General features: G+C 38.9%; 1 protein-coding gene across 1 annotated transcript in view; it reads left to right on the plus strand.

Moving 5' to 3' along the window:
• Positions 1 to 18,491, plus strand: part of CHRFAM7A (CHRNA7 (exons 5-10) and FAM7A (exons A-E) fusion) — a 42,391-nt gene that overhangs the window by 18,667 nt on the left and 5,233 nt on the right. Inside the window, exons 3-9 of the mRNA XM_035335756.1 lie at positions 2,879 to 2,923; positions 6,915 to 7,024; positions 13,120 to 13,199; positions 14,389 to 14,556; positions 14,933 to 15,127; positions 16,527 to 16,613; positions 17,522 to 17,631. Of these exons, the coding sequence (XP_035191647.1) occupies positions 2,879 to 2,923; positions 6,915 to 7,024; positions 13,120 to 13,199; positions 14,389 to 14,556; positions 14,933 to 15,127; positions 16,527 to 16,613; positions 17,522 to 17,631 (795 nt within the window). The remainder of the gene's footprint in view (positions 1 to 2,878; positions 2,924 to 6,914; positions 7,025 to 13,119; positions 13,200 to 14,388; positions 14,557 to 14,932; positions 15,128 to 16,526; positions 16,614 to 17,521; positions 17,632 to 18,491) is intronic.

An 18,491-nucleotide genomic window follows, 5' to 3' on the forward strand; every position in this document is an offset into this window, starting at 1 on the left:
AGCATGCAGTGAGCTCTTACAGCTGAGGAGCCGCGATAGGATTTACGATTCAAACACTGATGGATCCTGAAATATAGCGATCCAAGTGGGAGCTGTTTTGATCAAACATACTCTTTAAGGCTGTAAACATTTAAAATACCAGAAAGAAACACGAGGAAAGCAGCATGGTCCATCTTCATTTAGGGCTTGTCTTCACCGTAAGGGTTATTTTTGAATTAGTACTCTCTAGATACTCAATTTCAGGTAGGTTTTGAGCGAAAGATTATTGCTCAGAATAACTCTTGCCTTTCAGTGGCTGGATTAGTGCCCCAGAAAATGTCTGCAGAGTCTCCTGCAGGCATCCTGGAATGGCTCTGCCATGTGCCCAGCTGCAAGGCAGTGTGGCAGGCAGCTGAATCACTGCCAGCAGCACAGCTGGATTAAAGGGCTGCTGTTCCCTTCAGCTGGGCTAGTTTCACTGGTGAGTGCTAGCTTTCTAGCCTGCTTCTGTGATGTGTGCTGGTTGATAGTAGAGCTCCTTTATGTTATTCCAGAAATAGTTCATCTGCCTATGTTGTAGACTCAGGGCTTCAAAATAAATCCCCATGGCATATCATTAGTTTGAGCATCAGCAGCACTCCAGCTTTAGTGCAGTCTTTTCCTGCTACTCAAAAGGGAACTTTTAAAACATCACTTATCTAAAGCTGGAGCCATTTGTGTGTAGAAAAAGATCACACTGGGAGTAAAATGTGAGGTTAATTCAGGATTTAACAGTGCAGGAGTACATGCCATTTAGCTAATCGTCCTGAAACAAGTTTCCCACAACATAATGGATTCTGAATTGCCCTGCACCTTTGTGTAGCCAGTTAGACCTGTGCAGAGCAACAAACCTACTGTGTCCTGTGGTGAAGCCACACAGCAGTGGTGCCCTCAGATTTGCTTAGGTGCAATAGATCGGACATCGTGTCACAGAAGTTGGCATGTTCATCTGGGGATGACACACAGAGCGTTGAGAAAATGCTACTGAACTTTACATGCTGTTTTCATTGGTGGTGTTTATGTCTGACCTAAAATGATGAATAGAAACATATACAGGCTTTACATATCCCTTATTTGCAACACTCGTTTATAGACCAGTTCATGGTATGAATGATCTCTTAAGCATTGTTTCTTTCACTCATTAATTAAAGATCCCATGTAAATTAGTTTTGTTGTGCTCTTATACCATATGGAGGTTACTCAGAGAGGACTCAAGTTAATGTTTGCATGGCTAGAGAATAATAGCTACTATTACAAATTAACTACTATTTTGCCTGGCTGACATCTTCAGAAATGTCTTCAGCACCCTTAATAACATATTTCTGGTACCAAAGAGTTAAAGAAGCCTGTTTCCCCAGGATGCCATTTAAATGAGCTGTTCACTTGAGATAAGATTCAGTGGAAAAGCAAGGTTCACGGAGGTGATGAAGCAGAAAATAGGAAAAGTGCTGAATCACTTGCTGTGGTCTGTGATTCCTTATATTTTTTATTTTAAAGGAACGTAGGAATGTGCATTTGAGGGCAGACTATTGATTCACAATACTGATCTTACCTAAATATTTCACTTGTCTCTATGTTGTACATTTAGTTGTGATGACACACAACCTAGTAATGCTGGCATACGCTTACCGATGCTGTTCCTCAAAAGGCTCCACTTGCTTTCAAAATACTGTTATCCCTTGCACTGTGTTTGATTTTGCATGCTGTGTAACTCTTTACTGCAGTGCTAATCTAATATCACTTCAATTAAACATCATTCGGAACTTTTGTTCAATTATAAGTCCACCAAGCAACAGCAAAAGAGTATTTATCTTTAGTAAAGAGTATTATCAAAAAGACAGCTGTTTTGGTATGAAATGTGATTAAATCTTTTTGGGCCATATTGGGGCATTTAGGAACAACATTTAAGTTCAAGAGAGACAGATTTAAATTCAGAGGTCTAGATAGACAAGCAACTCTGACAGTTCCTGCTGTACAGGTGACTGAAACTTGCTATCTCACCTCCTTAGACTGCAAATGAAGCTCTGGCTGTTGCTGGGACAGGGATTGTGCATTCAGCTCAGAGGGCGGAACACGGACAGTATATGGTATATTCCATTCACTTCACACAACCCAGGTGGATGCCGATACAGTTTGAGGGATGAGTAATTGCTGGTACCTCCAGAGAAGTAAGATCACCAGCATTTCCCTGTGTCTGAGGAATGAACAATCCATCCCCTTAGTTAACTGCAGCATTAAGATGCCAATTCTGTCACCTGAGCTTACATCAGATAGTCACAGGAGGTGAGCAGTAAGGCCTTCAAATTGTAACTTCCAGGCACAAAAATGTTCTGCCCTGACAACCCTTCTCAGGTTAAACTGGGATGGAACACTTCAATGTGTAGTTCCACTGAAACCAGTGGTGCTGCTTGCCTGTTAAGAAGCTACTCGATACAGCCTCAGTACCGGCCACCTGAGGTTAGTCACACGTCCTGTGCTCAATGTTGTTTCTATTAGCTGCCCGCGTCTGGTGTGTAGGGTTAATTAGTGAGAGGGCTGCTCCTAAGCAAAGGTGAGATAGGCAACCTCTCTGATAATCTCTTTTGCCTTTTGAGATATTATTAAAGAAGGAGCCCCAGGAAAAAATCTGGCAGAAAGATACCCTCCAGTAGCAGTTTGACTGACAGCAGTAATATGAAATACATTACAAACTACCTGTGAAAACTTGCCATGCAGCTAGGCAGGGGCAATGATTCTTTTTGTTTTAAAAGGTACCTTAGCACAACTATTCCATGACAGTTGACTGTATTTACTAGTGTTAGCCACATGATACTAAGCTGTCATTTGTTTTTTTCTCCCCTCCTTTCTTTCTTCCTTTCAGGATGAAAAGAATCAGGTATTAACAACAAACATCTGGCTACAAATGGTGAGTTCTGAGAAACAAAGCAAGTTTTTTCCTCCTTTGGTCTTCACATTTCATCTTGTGATGGTGTGAATTTTAGGAAGCTTTCAAGCTTTCATTCTGTATCTCACCACATAGTGTACAAAGCTAAAGTGAATGGCAAACTGCAAGGCTGAAATTTAGGACTTGATGTTGTTTCAGGTGTTTCTGAAAACTTTTATGAATTTGAGTCACCACAGCTAGGTATGTCACAAACTCACTGGCCTTGATTTAGTCACTCTAAAAACTCTTGACCACCCTAAGATACCGATGTCCAAAGTTGCAGTAACTGTAGGTACAAGTTCCTTATCACCCATTTCAACAAATCCACTATGTGGTAAATCATTTGGTTGTGAAAGAAACCTATACATGTATGAAGCACATTTCATCTGTAAGAGCTGTTTTGATCAGAACTCTGAAAATCACCACACTTCTTCAGAAACAGGAGGAGATCTATTCCACAGAGATTCATTATTTCCTGAGACCTACTGCCATTGTCCTAACCGCATGTCTCTGCTGTCCTATTTGCTTTGCTTTCAGTCTGTCTCCTTAGGAAACTGCAAGAGAATTTTAATTAAGATGGACATGCTGTTTTCGTGTTCAAAATACTGCTTTTGTTAAACATCAATCATCATCAAAGATTAACTGTAAAGATGAGATTTTTTTAAGGTTATTTCTCCAAATTCTGTTTCTCAGTTACATGACAAATATGTATTGGAACACAGGTTCAGCTTCCTAATGTTCAGCTGCGAACACTGTATTTTTATCCTGGTTTCCCTGTTTGTTTTGCATACATATGGTGTTTGTTTTTCAAGCAGTAGCTTTATTTTACCTTTTGATGCAATGTTTAGCTGCTACAGTTGTCACAGAATTTTCAGACCTTATTTCAGACTTAACATACCTCTGTTGCCACCGCTAGATAGCACAGCAGAGAACTTTGCCCCCCATTAACTCAAGGCTGACATTACCGGGTAGGGGTAAGTGTCACTCACTTTTTAATAAATGGAACAGACAGTAGAACAGTCAAGAACACTGTGAGAGTATTTTAAATTTCTTCTTTCTTTAACTAGTGAGAGAGCTGCCCCTAAGGCAAAGGAGCCTACACAGATTTATTCTGACTTGAATTTTTAATTATTTACCACAAAAATTGAGAACTAACAAGATGCCTCTTACCATGCTGACTACCAGGCTCCTAGTGCTGCCACTAAAAAATTCTTCCATAAACCCATGCTTTACAAAGATGGGGTGATGTGGGCAGTTTTCTCCATACTACAGTAGCTGGGATGAGAATTGGCATTTAATTCCCATCTGCATTGCACAAACTGAACTGTTTGGGCTAAGTAAAGCTTTACAGGAGAGGTTTACTTTTCAAGACAATCATGCTGCTTCAACAGAAACTTTACACCTTTCAGTTTCTTTAATCAGCTCATTTGATCTACATAGATTCTTTTTTCTTTGATTAGAGCATTTCTATAGAAGGCCCCTCCTGCACTGTGGCAGGCTTCAGGAAACAGATGAGAGATTGTTTGGATGACCTTTGGAGAGGACAGCATGGCTATTCCATTTATTCACAAAGAGAAGTTGACATGGAAGAAGCATTTAGCTCATGCTGTTTTATAGGCTTGTTTTACAGCAGGGTTAAAACTGTCAAATATAATATGGTTTTGGCTTTGACAAAATGTTGCTATAATTTCTTACCAGGAAAATATATGACAATTCACAGTCAAGAAGCTATCACTTATTTTTCCTCTCTTTATCCTAGTGTCCTTGTCCTTTTGGAGATATTTTTCCCCAAGTAAATTTTTGATTCTTTTATATATTCACTGTATTTCTTTTGATTTATTCACCTAAGTACACACTATATGTGGACCATGTTAAGACCACAATGAGCAGATCACTTAAATACTACAAAAAATGCAGCCACTTTTCATAGCCTGTGTTTACATTTTTTTTAAAAAAAGTGTTTCTCTATTCACTGTTTATTCAACATATGCTAGACAGATTCAAAGCATGATTGAGGCAAACATATGACATTTTATGACGCAATGGTCTGCAATGAGAAGGTCTTCCCTGTATGTCTGCCTCCACTCCCTTCCTTGATAAATCATATATATAATCAAAGATGTATCTTAAATGAATTTTATCTAGTCATCAATGAAATACTTGAGTGCATAAAATAACCTGGGAGAAGGGCGAATAAAACTAGCAGCTATCCTGACTCTTTGGTCAAGAACTGCATCTCCATGGCAATACTGCTCAGTATCAGAATCTTAAACTCCACCGAAGTTACAGCAGGAGCCTTGCCTAGTCAAACAGGTAATACTAAGCCAAGTACCCTTAGATGTTTGCTTTTCTAATCTGCATCAATCATACTTCAGCTACAGCGGAGACTGTAGCTCCAAAGTTAAAACAAAATGAGACAGCTCATGCCCAGCTTGATGAGTAAATACTCTGTAAATGAGGCTAAAGAGAGCAACCACAATCTGCTTAGCATTATTTCCCATCCAGTCTTCAAAATTAAGTTTTCTATTAGACTTTTGACTGTCTTTACAGCATTCCGTGACACCCTGTGCTACATCACGTTGGCTACAATAACTTGTAGAAATTAGAATAAGAAATTCTTGGATACATTGGTATTATTTTAATGCTATTCAGATGGCAATCAGCCACAGAGTCTGGGAGGCCAGTGAGCTCAGCGGGAGCTGCCCCATGGCCCTATAGTCCCAGCCATGTGCCTGCTAGTCAAAAAAGTGACTTATTCTGTCAGCTCTTGACAAAGAGTCACATAATGCAAACAAGGACCCACAGGTTTAAACACAACACCTCAAAACCACACTCCAATTGGTTTACATTACTACACTCAGCAAATAAATAAATAAAGTATCATGAGGATCTTGGTATGTCTAAATTCTACTAAAGATAAGTGGTAGAAAGTACAGTGAATTTTTGTCAATCAGGGAAGTTCATATAATATACTTTACCATAAAAATTGAGCTAAAAATCCCGAAATAAAAAGACGACAAGCAGTTGATCAGGTTATATAAGCTGTGTATAGATAAACGTGAGCAAGACACGTAGTTTGTAATTAGAGAACTAATTACAGGAAGTGAAAATAAAAAAACATTAACAGACATATTCTGATTTAAGATTCCTGTAAAAGCAAAACAAAACAAAACAAAACAAAAAAACAACTAGTATCTGTAGAGCAAAAGGAAAAAAGCAATACAAAACTCAGATCATTTGTCCAGGTGACAAAGAACTAAAAATTCTTAGTAAAAAAATTATGAGAAAAATATGGAAGCATATGCCAAGAAACACTGTTCTAAACCCTGTTGGTTTGACCACAACAGAACCCATGCCTATATTGGCAGTCATGGAATTGTTGTAAGGAGCCTGGAGAGCCGCCAGGGCGGCAGCTTCCAGTGCAGGAAGTGCCAGCCAGGAAGAAAGCTTCTGCTTCAAAAGGCTGGCTAACTTCAGCCCACAGGAGCTGCTAAGGCCTTCTAAAGCCAGTATTAACTGTTCTGCCATTTCAGTTGTTTTTCCTATCAGCAGAGACTGTTGGCTGCTCTACCACACTCCAGTAATCAAGTTATTACAACCTAAGAATTTGCAACCACAGAAAACAAAGTGGTCTCTGATGAAAAAAAAAGTCACTGAAGTTAAGTATGAATTGTAAAACAAAATCTGTTCCATCCCAAACTGGTACCTGAGCCAGCATGAACAATAAAATACAAGCATATCAGATCTTCTTTTATATGCTGTTATATGCATTGCAGTGTGAATTGAAAATGAGATTTTTATGCTTTCCAGTGAGCTCTTGGTAGCCTAATTCACCCTTTTCAAGCATTTTACTGTCTGAAGCTAAATAATATCTCTAACAAGAAAACATGTATTGTTTCAAGCTATACAGTCTGGAGAACAAAATTAAAGCCATGGATGAGAAGAGCTAACATGTTTGGTTTGTATATTTTAGTACTGGACAGATCATTACTTACAGTGGAATGTGTCTGAATACCCTGGAGTGAACAACGTCCGTTTTCCTGATGGACTGATTTGGAAGCCAGATATTCTTCTCTATAACAGGTGGACACACTTTTTTTTTTTTTCCTGTGGGGAAGGAGAGAACTTAAGACAAATGGCATAACCATTTCATTAAAATGCCTAGGTTTTGCAAATTTGGAATACTGGAAAATAACTAGTTTGCACAATGGGAGGTCATATTTGCAGGTACTTAGTAAATACTGATAGCTTCTCTGTAATCAATTCTAGTTGGATTTTGTGTGATGATTAGAAAACTAAACTTTCCTGGCTGTGTTTAACGGCACAAGTAGTGATAATTTTCTCTGAAATTATTTGCTTGGTGTAAATATTTACTGGTGAATTCAATCAGCTGCAGAAACTTGGCTGAGATGACTCTCTGGCTGCACCATTATATGCTGGTTCCCATTGTGGAATGCATTTAGTTTAAAAAGGTGGCATATTACTACTTCTTAGAAAGAACAAAAAGAGTCTGTAGTAAAGTGTTTTTTTTTTTTTGGTAGTGTATGTAAAAGAGAGTAAATACAAGTGACTTTGAGTATTTAAGATACAGAGAAAAGGGGGTGTTAAACAAGAAAATAGAACAAATGCTAATTGCTTACTACCCTGTTCACTGGAGCTCTGAATCCTTCTGAAAGACTACGTGTAAGAAATTAGTGGCCCATTTTTTTGGAGTATTCACAATAAACTTTAGCTGTGGAATCATACCGTTTAGCAAGGTGCAGTAGTAAATCTCAGCTGGAACTGGATGCTAGTCTGTTTAAGGATTTGAAGTGTTATCTGTGAGCAAATTCACTACAAACCCCAGATCTATTTAAAACAACAGCACATCAAAAATAAAAATAACATTGCTTATTAAGTAGAAACATTACTAGCTCTAATGGGAGTACAGAACATAGGCATACAATTGCATGGCGCAGACTGTTTTAGTGAAGTACTATTCACACTACTTTTCCAATATATCACACAACTGTGACATCCCCTGCACTAGGTTTCTGTTATGAAAGCAATGCAGCTGCTGGATTTTATGTACAAAAAGTATGTTTTTTTCCATCTTTCTATGGAATTCAAGTAACCAAATTCTTCCCTTAGATGCATGCATGTAATATCTGTGCAGCTGTGGTTGGGGAATAAAAAACAATTCCATCATACCGATGTTTTTCTTTGGGGGTGGGGAGAAGCAGAAAGTACATGAACATCTTGAGATCAGTGCAGGCATATACCTTTATGTAAACAAAATCATGTTTTCAGCCAGGTTTTCTGTTCAATGGCATTATACAGAATCACACTGCCCACTGATGAATTACTTCATAGTACTGTATGACAAAATGAAATATGAAAGAGAATATCCATATTGATAAGCTATCATCTGCTCTATGCCTTTTCCTCATTATTTCTTTGTCCATATCACTGTTGAACAGTAACTAGACAAAAAGTTCTTGGCGGAGTTCTGGAGTTATATTTTCCAAAAGAACAAGAGTAAGAATAACAGCTTCAATTATTGAAAACCCTACATCTTCAGAAACTCGGTATCTTTAATTACCTTTAAGTAGAATTTTTCCTTAGGCTTACCATCTACTGAGTACAATGAAAAACTGGCAAATGCATCGTGTCCAATGTTTCCTATAAAGTAAATAACTAAAGAATCTGTAGACAAAAGTTTTCCTTATGCCCCCCTGCAATTAGGGAATTGTTTACTTGCAATCTAACTATTCATTCTGTGCTGCTAAGGAACAAGATCTGTGCCTGGACCTTTTAGAAGAGTCTGAATTTTGAAGAGCAAATGGTCTTCCATTTGGGTAGCAGGAACAACCATAGCCCAGCTTCGGTGTTGGAAAAAATGAGCATGAGATGGTGATAGTTACCACTGCTCCTTTCCGCACCAAAAGCATACAGGTTTTGTTGGTTGGCTGTTGGTTTGTTACTGTAGTTTTTATTCACTTATTCAATGTTAAGCAATTATAAGAAGAAACCCCAAGGAAGTACTAAGTTCCTTATCTCCAACAGTCCCGAGTTAAACAGAAGACCTGGCTGTGCACACACTTCACTTAAAAAAGCCTGGCTTGACGATATGCCAATTTCCACCTGTCTGTTGTGCTCAGCAAAGACTGTTTTTGCCTCTTACAGAGGCTCTTGTAGGAGTAAATTGAGCACATATAACAGTGCAGTTCCCCTCTGATTGCTCAAGCTACCCTTTATAGAGAGCATTTCTTTGGGAGTGATGGTCTTCTGCTCTCTGTCATGGATATAACCACATATATCAAGGAAGTCCCACATAAAATAAACAGGGACCCTCTTCCAGCCTTCGGAATGGTCTCAAACTTTCTGTGGTGCAAGCTGACACTGTCACGGCTCTGCAGATGTATGGGAGCCTGCTCTGTGGCCGGTGCTGGCCTCCCTGCCTAGCGTGGGGCCTGGTCTGAGCAGCCTGTGGGGCTGTGACTCAGCTCTTTCATCAGTCATCTCTCTCTACAGAATTCGTAGCTCCATAACACGGGCTACCTGAGAGTCTCCTTTCCCATCAGAAGTGCCTTGTTAAAGCACTGGAAGATGTCTGTTCTTCCGCAGTTATTGTGGGCCCGTGTGCAGTTCCCCAGCTAGCAGAAAGACCTTACATCAGCTTTGTACATCTTGCTCTGGTTCTTTTGTGGTAGACAGGGTACTTGGTGTTTTATTTGCCTGTGCAGGTGACACAAACCTTTTGTCTTCCTGATGGCTTTTTTCCTCAGTGTCCCTGCCATATGTCTACTAAGAAGACAGCCTCATGGCATGCATCCACCTGACACCCCTCTCCACTGCCCTTTGTGGCAGCAACACCCATTCAATATCTGTACCAACGTCAGCTGCAGCTATGCTGTCCTTTTGCCTCCTGCTGATCACCTTTATGATTAATGCCATTCTCCCAGGTGTTGTTGAATTGTAATGCTGTGGTGACAGCACACAGTGATAGCATTTGTCAGCCAGCTGAGTACTTCTCTCCAGGACCTACACACTGCTTACAGCACTCTTCCATGCTTCTTTCAGAGCTACAATTAACACTAAGTGATTTGAGGGGGTCTCTGCTAGGCCTCACCACACTTACTGTAACTGCCTGCCAGAATTACTTCTTGTTTCTGGTTTAAGCATTGCAATTAGTGCTTCAGTTGTCCAGACACCAGCCTCAAAATGCTCTGTACATAGAAATGTAAACATGCAACCTGAACAGGTATTTTTGCAACACTGATCTTGCTTAATGTATTTTTCATTACAAATTTGTTCTCTTGACCATCTTTTCCAATCTATGTTGATTTCATAAATGACAGAATTCTTGGGAAAGACCAACAAATCATTCATTCACTTCCATACTCCTGCTGAATAACACTCTAGGTACGCCATAAAATTGGTATTCTACAAAAATGGTTTAGAGGTTTCCAAAAGAATGAATCATGACAATATTCTTCCTCACATGTACCACATATTTGAGACGCTTTCAGTGCATCTGGAGATTTATGCTTCAACATTTAAGGATATGTATTCAAAATTAAAGGGCGATTTTAGCAATTTTCGACTATTCTTCATAATACCTGTACATCCATGCTAACTGTACCTGAAGCACATTACAGAATGAGAAGGATAACATAGTACGTGGAAAAGTGGCAGCTGTATTACATTTTACTACCAGTCTGTTGTAAAGAGACCAGGCCCAGTCCATCTGTAGTTTTTCTGAGGGAGGAAAATGCTGGCCTACGTACAAATTCCAGGACTGACTATTAGTGTCGTGTCTGGCTCTGTTCTACTTTGTTAGTTTTACTAGAACATTAGAAGTGCTTATTTTTGCTGGTATTACTTTCCAAATGGCCACATAGTGTTCATTAGTTCACGGAATAATACAAATTCTGGTAGTTAGGTCTCAGTTTCATTTTTCCGGTTTATAAACCTGAGATTCTCCAGATAGGTTCCAGTGGGATTATGTCTGCTAAGTACAGCTTTGTCATCTCAACGTATTGCAATTAGTATTTGCTTTCAAGTGGCTATATCTTCAAGAAGAAACATAGCAGAGATGATTTTCTATCATTATATTTGAGTCCAAAATCTCATCAAACAACGGCTTTCCTGCTTAGTGTAATCCCAATTGAAGCACCGCATTCCAAAAAACAATTAGAAGCACAGTGTAGGAAACCATATATGCTTCTTTTCCAGAAAAAAAAAGATTTTCAAAGTGGAGTCTAAGTATCTCTTGATATCCTTTTAAGAATGTGTCTTATTAAAATCAAAACCACATGGAAATGAAACAAATTCCTTGGTGACTTGTGTCAATCAAGTGATTGACACGTGATGCCTTTTGAAAATTTTATTTTTGCAAATGGCCAGAAAGAACAGCAGGGTCTTAGAAATGGCCTTCTGGTTCTTCACTGACCTCTGCTTGAGGGAGAGAAAACAGAAACTAGCCTAGGAAGCTAAGAATTTCATTTCGAGTTATTGATTTCCACTTTACAAGCAATTTGTTCCGCATGGATATTTTCACATCCTAAATTTGACTACATGGCTTGAGTTTCCTAATGTAGCCCTAATGAGGCTACACTCAAGTCTCTGAAATTACTTGCCTATGTCCAATATTGAAACTGGCTGCAGAACTTTAAGTCTGCTTTTCTAAGGTAACGAGTCCTATGCAACTGGAGGGTGTGCATGCCCACCTGTGAATGTATGTGTGTATGCACCTTGCTGCATACAGCAGACTTCTGCATACATACGCACTTCTCCCAATATTCTTTGAATCCACTTTTGCAGAAGCTGGCAGTGCAGTTAGGAGACATCTCAGCAGTGCGAGTTCCTCACAAACGCCAGGAAAAAAGGCAGCCAAGATGAGGCAGAACAGTTAGTGCTCCAGCTAGAAGAGAAGCTGTGACAAGAGCTCAGTCTGTTAACCAGCAGAGAATCCACCCATGAGCTGTGAAGCTGAAGGACAGCAGCCTGCATTACTTCAGCTGCCTTAGAGTTGAATTCCCTTTTCCCTCCAAGTCCTAGAATCCACTCACACTACATATGCAATATTTAGACTCCTCAGCTTATCTTCAGAGTTCAAATTAAATAGCTGGAAAAACACCAGTGAATGACTTTCAGCACTGTGAGCCTTCAGCTCACCAGTGGAAAAAGTGCATCTCCAGGTGGGAGAGTAATTATTTGGATTTAATTTTTTCTTGTCTGCACATTTCACAGATCAGTCAGATACTTTTAAAATGTAATGTCTTTGAAATACATGTGGGGCAAATAAAATGCAAAGTAACAAAGACTAAAACAAAAACTGTTTTATTTTAGCTTCTGAGATACACAATTTTCTATCAGAGTATGCCATTTTTTTTTTTTTTTTAAGAATATTTCAATAGGAGCTATGCTGCTGGAAAAATGTACCCCTTATAATTTCTTTTATGCCAAAATTATGAATGTTTCACTTTATCCTCATTTCACATCCTTACTGTATTTTTCCAACAATGTTTTACAAGGTGATTAGAAAGCGATACGATAGGAAACCACTAATAGGCAGAGACACACCTGAGACCTGTGATTTTCAAATCACCCTAGAGATAACATGGGTTTTTTGATCAATGCAAGCACCAACTGCAGCAAGACGCCAGACCCTGCGGCTCCCGTTGCCTTTCCTGTGCCTGGAGCTGCTGGCACGGTGTTTAACTCGTATTCCAGCCCATCCCCACGAGGCGACTGGTCGGAAACTACAAACAATACAACAGAGTAGAGTAGTGTACGTCTCATTTTGCTTATCCCTTGCACAAATGAAAGCCTGAAGGGGAGCTGCTCTTACTGTAGACAGCAAGAGAACAAATTACCCTGTACAACTGCTTGAGAAGTTTTTAAAAAGTGCTTACTGTCCAAATGGAAATCAATAAAAAGCTGAGGCAATGTGGTGAATCTTGCAAGGTGGGTGAGCAGAGAGAATGACGTGGTTTGCCTTCACTTACAGTGTAATCAGGAACAAATCCGATACCATCAGGGCCGGTTACCCCAAGGCCACAAGAAACTGGTGCCAGAAGAAAAGCTGACATGTTTTATTTTGGGGATAAATAATCCTTTTATGAAGAACAGATTCTTCTCAGGTATTTTGAACCACAGAGTATATAACTCATTTTCTTTTTTCCCTATTCTAGTGCTGATGAAAGATTTGATGCTACATTTCACACTAATATTTTAGTCAATTCTTCAGGACATTGCCAATATCTGCCACCAGGTAGGCGGTTTTCATGTCATAAATTCTTATAACTCAGAGTACCTATATATGGTGTGGTTTCAAATTTGACATAAATTCCTTGGTATTTTATTTACGTGTCTAGCTGTCATCTGCTAGATATAAGCCTAGATGCATCACGAATTACATGGTTAACACTTCTGTATGAAAACCACCACAGAAGATTTTTTATTGCAATTATTTAATTTTTTCTGTCATAATGCACTATTAGAGTAGTGTGGAAGAATAAAAGAAGATTAAAAAAATAGAAGCCCTTAGTATAAGAAGTTATTGTTTATCAAAGGTGATGTCTCTAAATATAAATGTATTTCATTACTTTAGCTGTTTCTTCTATTAGCTTGTTACTTTACAATGAGATGTTTAGGAACACCTTGGGACATCTCTTCAATTGAAACGATTCATTGGATGCTTCATCAAAAAAGTTTTGAATCCTGAAAGGAACATAGTCTGTGTTTGGTATTTATTGGATATCAGAAGTATATCATTGAATCTCAGGTGTGGATCAGTGGAGTAGTTTCTGTTCCCTAATTCAATTACCACAGTTCCCAGAATTAACTCTTCCAAGAACCCGAATTTTAGAAAGTACAGTAATAGAGCCAAGTGCTTTCCAAATTGGTTTTTCTACCTAAGATCCCCAGAGGACGTTAGGGGTTTGCCTGTTCTCATGTAAGATATTCCATTTAGTGCGGGGTTTTCAGTTCCATTCTCAAAGCTGCTAAATGACAGAGCCTGACTCAACACGTGAAAAATAAGCTAGCCTTCCTGAATAAAACAAGATCACGTAAATCTAATAAGATAGCAAATAATCTTTCAAGATCTCTTATTTTATTCAGTAGCAGAAATAGGAGAAACAGATTGCATATTCTGCTTCATTTCTTTCTGATATATGGTATCTAGAAATCTGTGCTCTTCTCTAAATCTTTATCTACTGTGTGCCTAAATGGAACTGGGTAAAACACAGTTTATAACATCAATACGTAATTGATGCAGTTCTTTTCCATTTCTATAACTGATGTTTGCTTTTTACATCTCAAGACACAACTGAGATTAACTGTGCTTTACAACTAAATGCCAAAGGGTGCAATGTAGAACAAGGTCCAGATACAAAATGGAATGAAATTATGTGGAACAAGCATTTCAATTTGGTGTTCTTGTTTAAAATCCAACCTAGGCATATTTAAGAGCTCATGCTACATAGACGTGCGCTGGTTTCCATTTGATGTTCAGATGTGTAAACTGAAGTTTGGGTCCTGGACATATGGAGGCTGGTCCTTAGACTTACAAATGCAAGAAGCAGATATATCTGGCTATATTTCAAATGGAGAGTGGGATTTAGTAGGTAAGCTCTTGATTTCTTATTTACACTCTGATCCTGCACTCTTGACAGCACTTCACTGCTGAAATAGCTGAAATAATGATTGAGAAATTAAGAGAGAAACTAAATTAATAAATGACCTAGCTAGTGGTGCATGAAACTCTGAGAACAGACATAAGATGAAAATCAACATAAAAAGGTCAGCTTGAATTCAGTAAATATATTTTATCCGATTTTCCATTATTACCTGGCAAAAGTGACTTAATTGGGAATTAAGCTTGAAGAAGCAGTTTTACCTATAGTAAAACTTAGAAAGCCATCCTTTTATAAAATAATCACTACATAATATAGAGTTTATTGACATTAATTTGGGGTTTTCTTCCTTTTCCCTTTTACACAGGAGTTCCTGGGAAGAGATCTGAGAGTTTTTATGAATGTTGTAAGGAACCTTACCCAGATGTGACATTCACAGTAACTATGAGACGCAGGACTCTCTATTATGGACTCAATCTTCTTATTCCCTGTGTACTGATATCGGCACTTGCCCTATTAGTTTTTCTGCTTCCAGCAGACTCAGGAGAAAAGATCTCACTAGGTAAATCTTCAATAGGATATTGTTATTGCAAATATTACCAAACCAAAAAAAAGTTGTATTCTAGCATTTCTTTTTAAACAGTCTTCGGAGACACAGAGGATTAGTTTATGTGCCCTGGCTCATGAACTGTTTTTACTGTGTGATGCTGAAGCACAGGTGTCACTGTTAACCTTTCCTGTAAGCTTCAGGGGACAGTGAAGCTGTGAAAGGGAGAAATTCTGGCCAGCCAAGTGGAAGCATAACAATTCCTAACCAGCCTCCTTCAGAAGCAGGGTTTCATTTTGTGATGTTTAATTGCTGAAAAAAAAATCCGCATTCACTAGGTAAAGCTTAAGCTCACAAATTTGCATTTGAGCACTTACATATGGAATTCTTGTTAATGTTTCCTTTTAATTATGACTCATATTAAGAGCCTAGGATTGCTTTTTGCCTTCTCAGAATGATTGATTCCATTTAACTGCTACTATTACTATTTTTATAGCAATTTTAAACTAAATTATTGGCTTGTGAAACAAGTCTGATGAGTTTAAGTACTTGATCCTTAAGATGGTGGTTAAATATATAATGAAACTTCTTGCCCCATACAAATCTGCAAATCCACTGACTTCTACTAATTGAATGCAACTGTTAAATGTAGGAACATAATGAACATTTCTCCAGAAAGTTCTCCAAGAACTCCCTCCCCATTTTTTAAGATGATCTCTTTGTTCCTAAATCCTTTTCTACCTGACAGCGACTCCCTGTTTTTTTCACACTAGTCCTGAGAAAAGAGCTGGACCTTGTTTCATAGAGATGGGAACTGATCACTGACTAACAGACATCAAACTCCAAATACCAGCAGTCATGACTGCTTGAACATAGCCACATGCAGAACTCAAATGCTTTTATCAAGAAATATCAAAGTCTGTCCAATACAGCAAACTTGTTTTTCAGAAATTCTATGCATTACACTGCTTGTAGCTTCCATGCCAATTAATCAAGTCTCATACGCTCAAATACTAAAAATCACACCATGTTTCTAAAGCAAACAAGCAGCAAGAAGTACTTTGTTTTACCTCCGCTAATTAGCAAGTGGTGATACAAGCTGAATAGTTAACAAGGATCTAAATATATAGATACATCTGTGCAAGTTCAGAAGACCCAGACCTATTCATCTCCTGTAATCCCTCTCCTATTCACAGCAGTCTCATGGACCAGTATTGGCACTAGTTTGACAGCACTGCCACGCTGAACCCGAGGTAGCCCCAGAAAGGACTGGAGCCTGCCCAGACCTACCTCTCTGCTGGGGTGGGGGGTAACCACAGCAATACATTTGCCTCCTTCAGATTCATGCTCTGCCACTTACTGCCTTGCTATTACAACTACTCATCTAGTTTCATACTTCATGCTTATCTTTCAGGTATAACAGTTTTATTGTCTCTCACTGTCTTCATGTTACTTGTGGCTGAAATTATGCCAGCAACATCTGATTCTGTGCCCTTAATCGGTAAGCTAACTACAGCTTTTATTCACTTTTAATTTTTGCTAATTGAGAAGCGGTGACCTTGCATGAAAGCCAGCAGTAAAGCAAATTACATGTACAATTAAATTAGAAAACAATGTTCTGACTCGACTGTGTGAGCATATAGCAGTGACTTCCTGAGGAACGGAAGGTGCCCGACCCCTCTGCGTGGGGAACAGCGCAGGCACGAGGCAGCAGCTACAGGGAGCGAAAGGCAGCTCCCCCAGGAGAGCTCGACAGGAAACCTGAGGGAGAGGGAGAGGAGATGGGCTGAGACACCACAGGGCTGCATCAGGGGATTACAAGCCCTCCACGAGGGCTTCCGAGTTGCCTTTGTTTCCTCAGTGCAAGTCAGCAAGTGTTGCCAATTGATGAGAGTCTCCCATGGGTGCAATCACCTGTACAACCCCTGTGCTGTCTGGTCTGAACAAAATACGGGGAGAAGCTGTGTGTCGTTTTGGGAGAGCATAGGGGAGTCAGTTTCCCACATAGAGAGTTATAGTTCAGACACAATTAGGACTACAGAGCTAAACATGATGAAGTCTTCCTATTGTAATCACTCAAATGGAAGGAAAAGCTTTTCAAAAGAAATACCAGCCAATCTCTAAGATACTGGTGAAAGAAAATGAGAGGGCAAATTTTTTCAAGGTTGCTTAGAAAAGGTAGGTGCTCAGTTCCACTAAGACGATTATTATTCAAATAATGGCTCTGAAAACAACAGCTGCACTGTCTGCTTTGAGAAATCTTTCACAACTACCTGAAGTAGCCTATGTAGCACTACACTGCAAAAAGTAACTTCGTATTACATTTACGTGTACATAAACGCTCCTTATAACAGATATAAAACAGCATCAGTCAAAATATATCGCTATAATTAACTGTTTATTTTGCAGCTCAGTATTTTGCCAGCACTATGATTATTGTTGGCCTCTCTGTTGTTGTCACTGTTATTGTTCTACAATACCATCATCATGATCCAGATGGGGGAAAAATGCCTAAATGGGTAAGGTTTGATTTTAATACACTATCCGTTGTGTAACTGTCCAGATCGGAGATGTGACATACTAGCTTGTGACTCATGTTTACTTCTTACTGTTAAAAAAAAATTTTCTTACCTATATCTCTGTATAAATCCTTGCTAAACAGTTTGTTCTGAAAGGTAGTTTCACCAGAAATGGCACGTCCAGATAGCTTTTTTTTCTGAGAGAGTGAGAGTATATGAATTTTCTTCATCTTGGTTCTGTATTCAAAATCTCCTTCACAACAGCTAGAAGTACCTCTGTATTTTGCTAAAACCTAAATATATGTAAATGAGGTGTTTTTTCAAATAAGCTGTAGCCATCAGAAGTGAAGCAAGTAGAAGGAAGGAGCAGGGTACTGATGGAGATTATAAATGCATGATATACACTAGCCTCGAGGTGAATCCGTGCAGCTGCTACATATTTAGGTGTTGTGCATACGAAACATAAATAGCCTAAAGAGCACTCGCTAAAGATGGCTGTTGAAATGAAAGTAGCTGGGAAAATTCTGATCTTCACATCTCTGGTCAAGAGCATCTGTAAAGCGCAAAGAAAAAATGAAGTCTTTTCTAAGAGCAGAGGACTGTGTAACATACTTCTGTAAGTCTTTTTTTTTTTCAGAGAATATCAGTCTTGATATTGGAGTTACTAAATATTGATGAATACCATCAGGTAACTGTCCAGTCTTCCTGTCCAGCAACTCGTGACAGCCTGAGGCATTAGTGAAGATGGAAAGACCTTTCTCTTTTATCTTTCTAAAACAATGAGTTATTATTATGCTTACTAGCCAAAAAAGAAGTGCATATAGCAGTGCCCTGCAGATGAGAGTTAATGAGATATTCCC

The sequence above is a fragment of the Oxyura jamaicensis genome, chromosome 10 (assembly GCF_011077185.1).
Source record: "Oxyura jamaicensis isolate SHBP4307 breed ruddy duck chromosome 10, BPBGC_Ojam_1.0, whole genome shotgun sequence".
NCBI classification, from domain to species: domain Eukaryota; kingdom Metazoa; phylum Chordata; class Aves; order Anseriformes; family Anatidae; genus Oxyura; species Oxyura jamaicensis.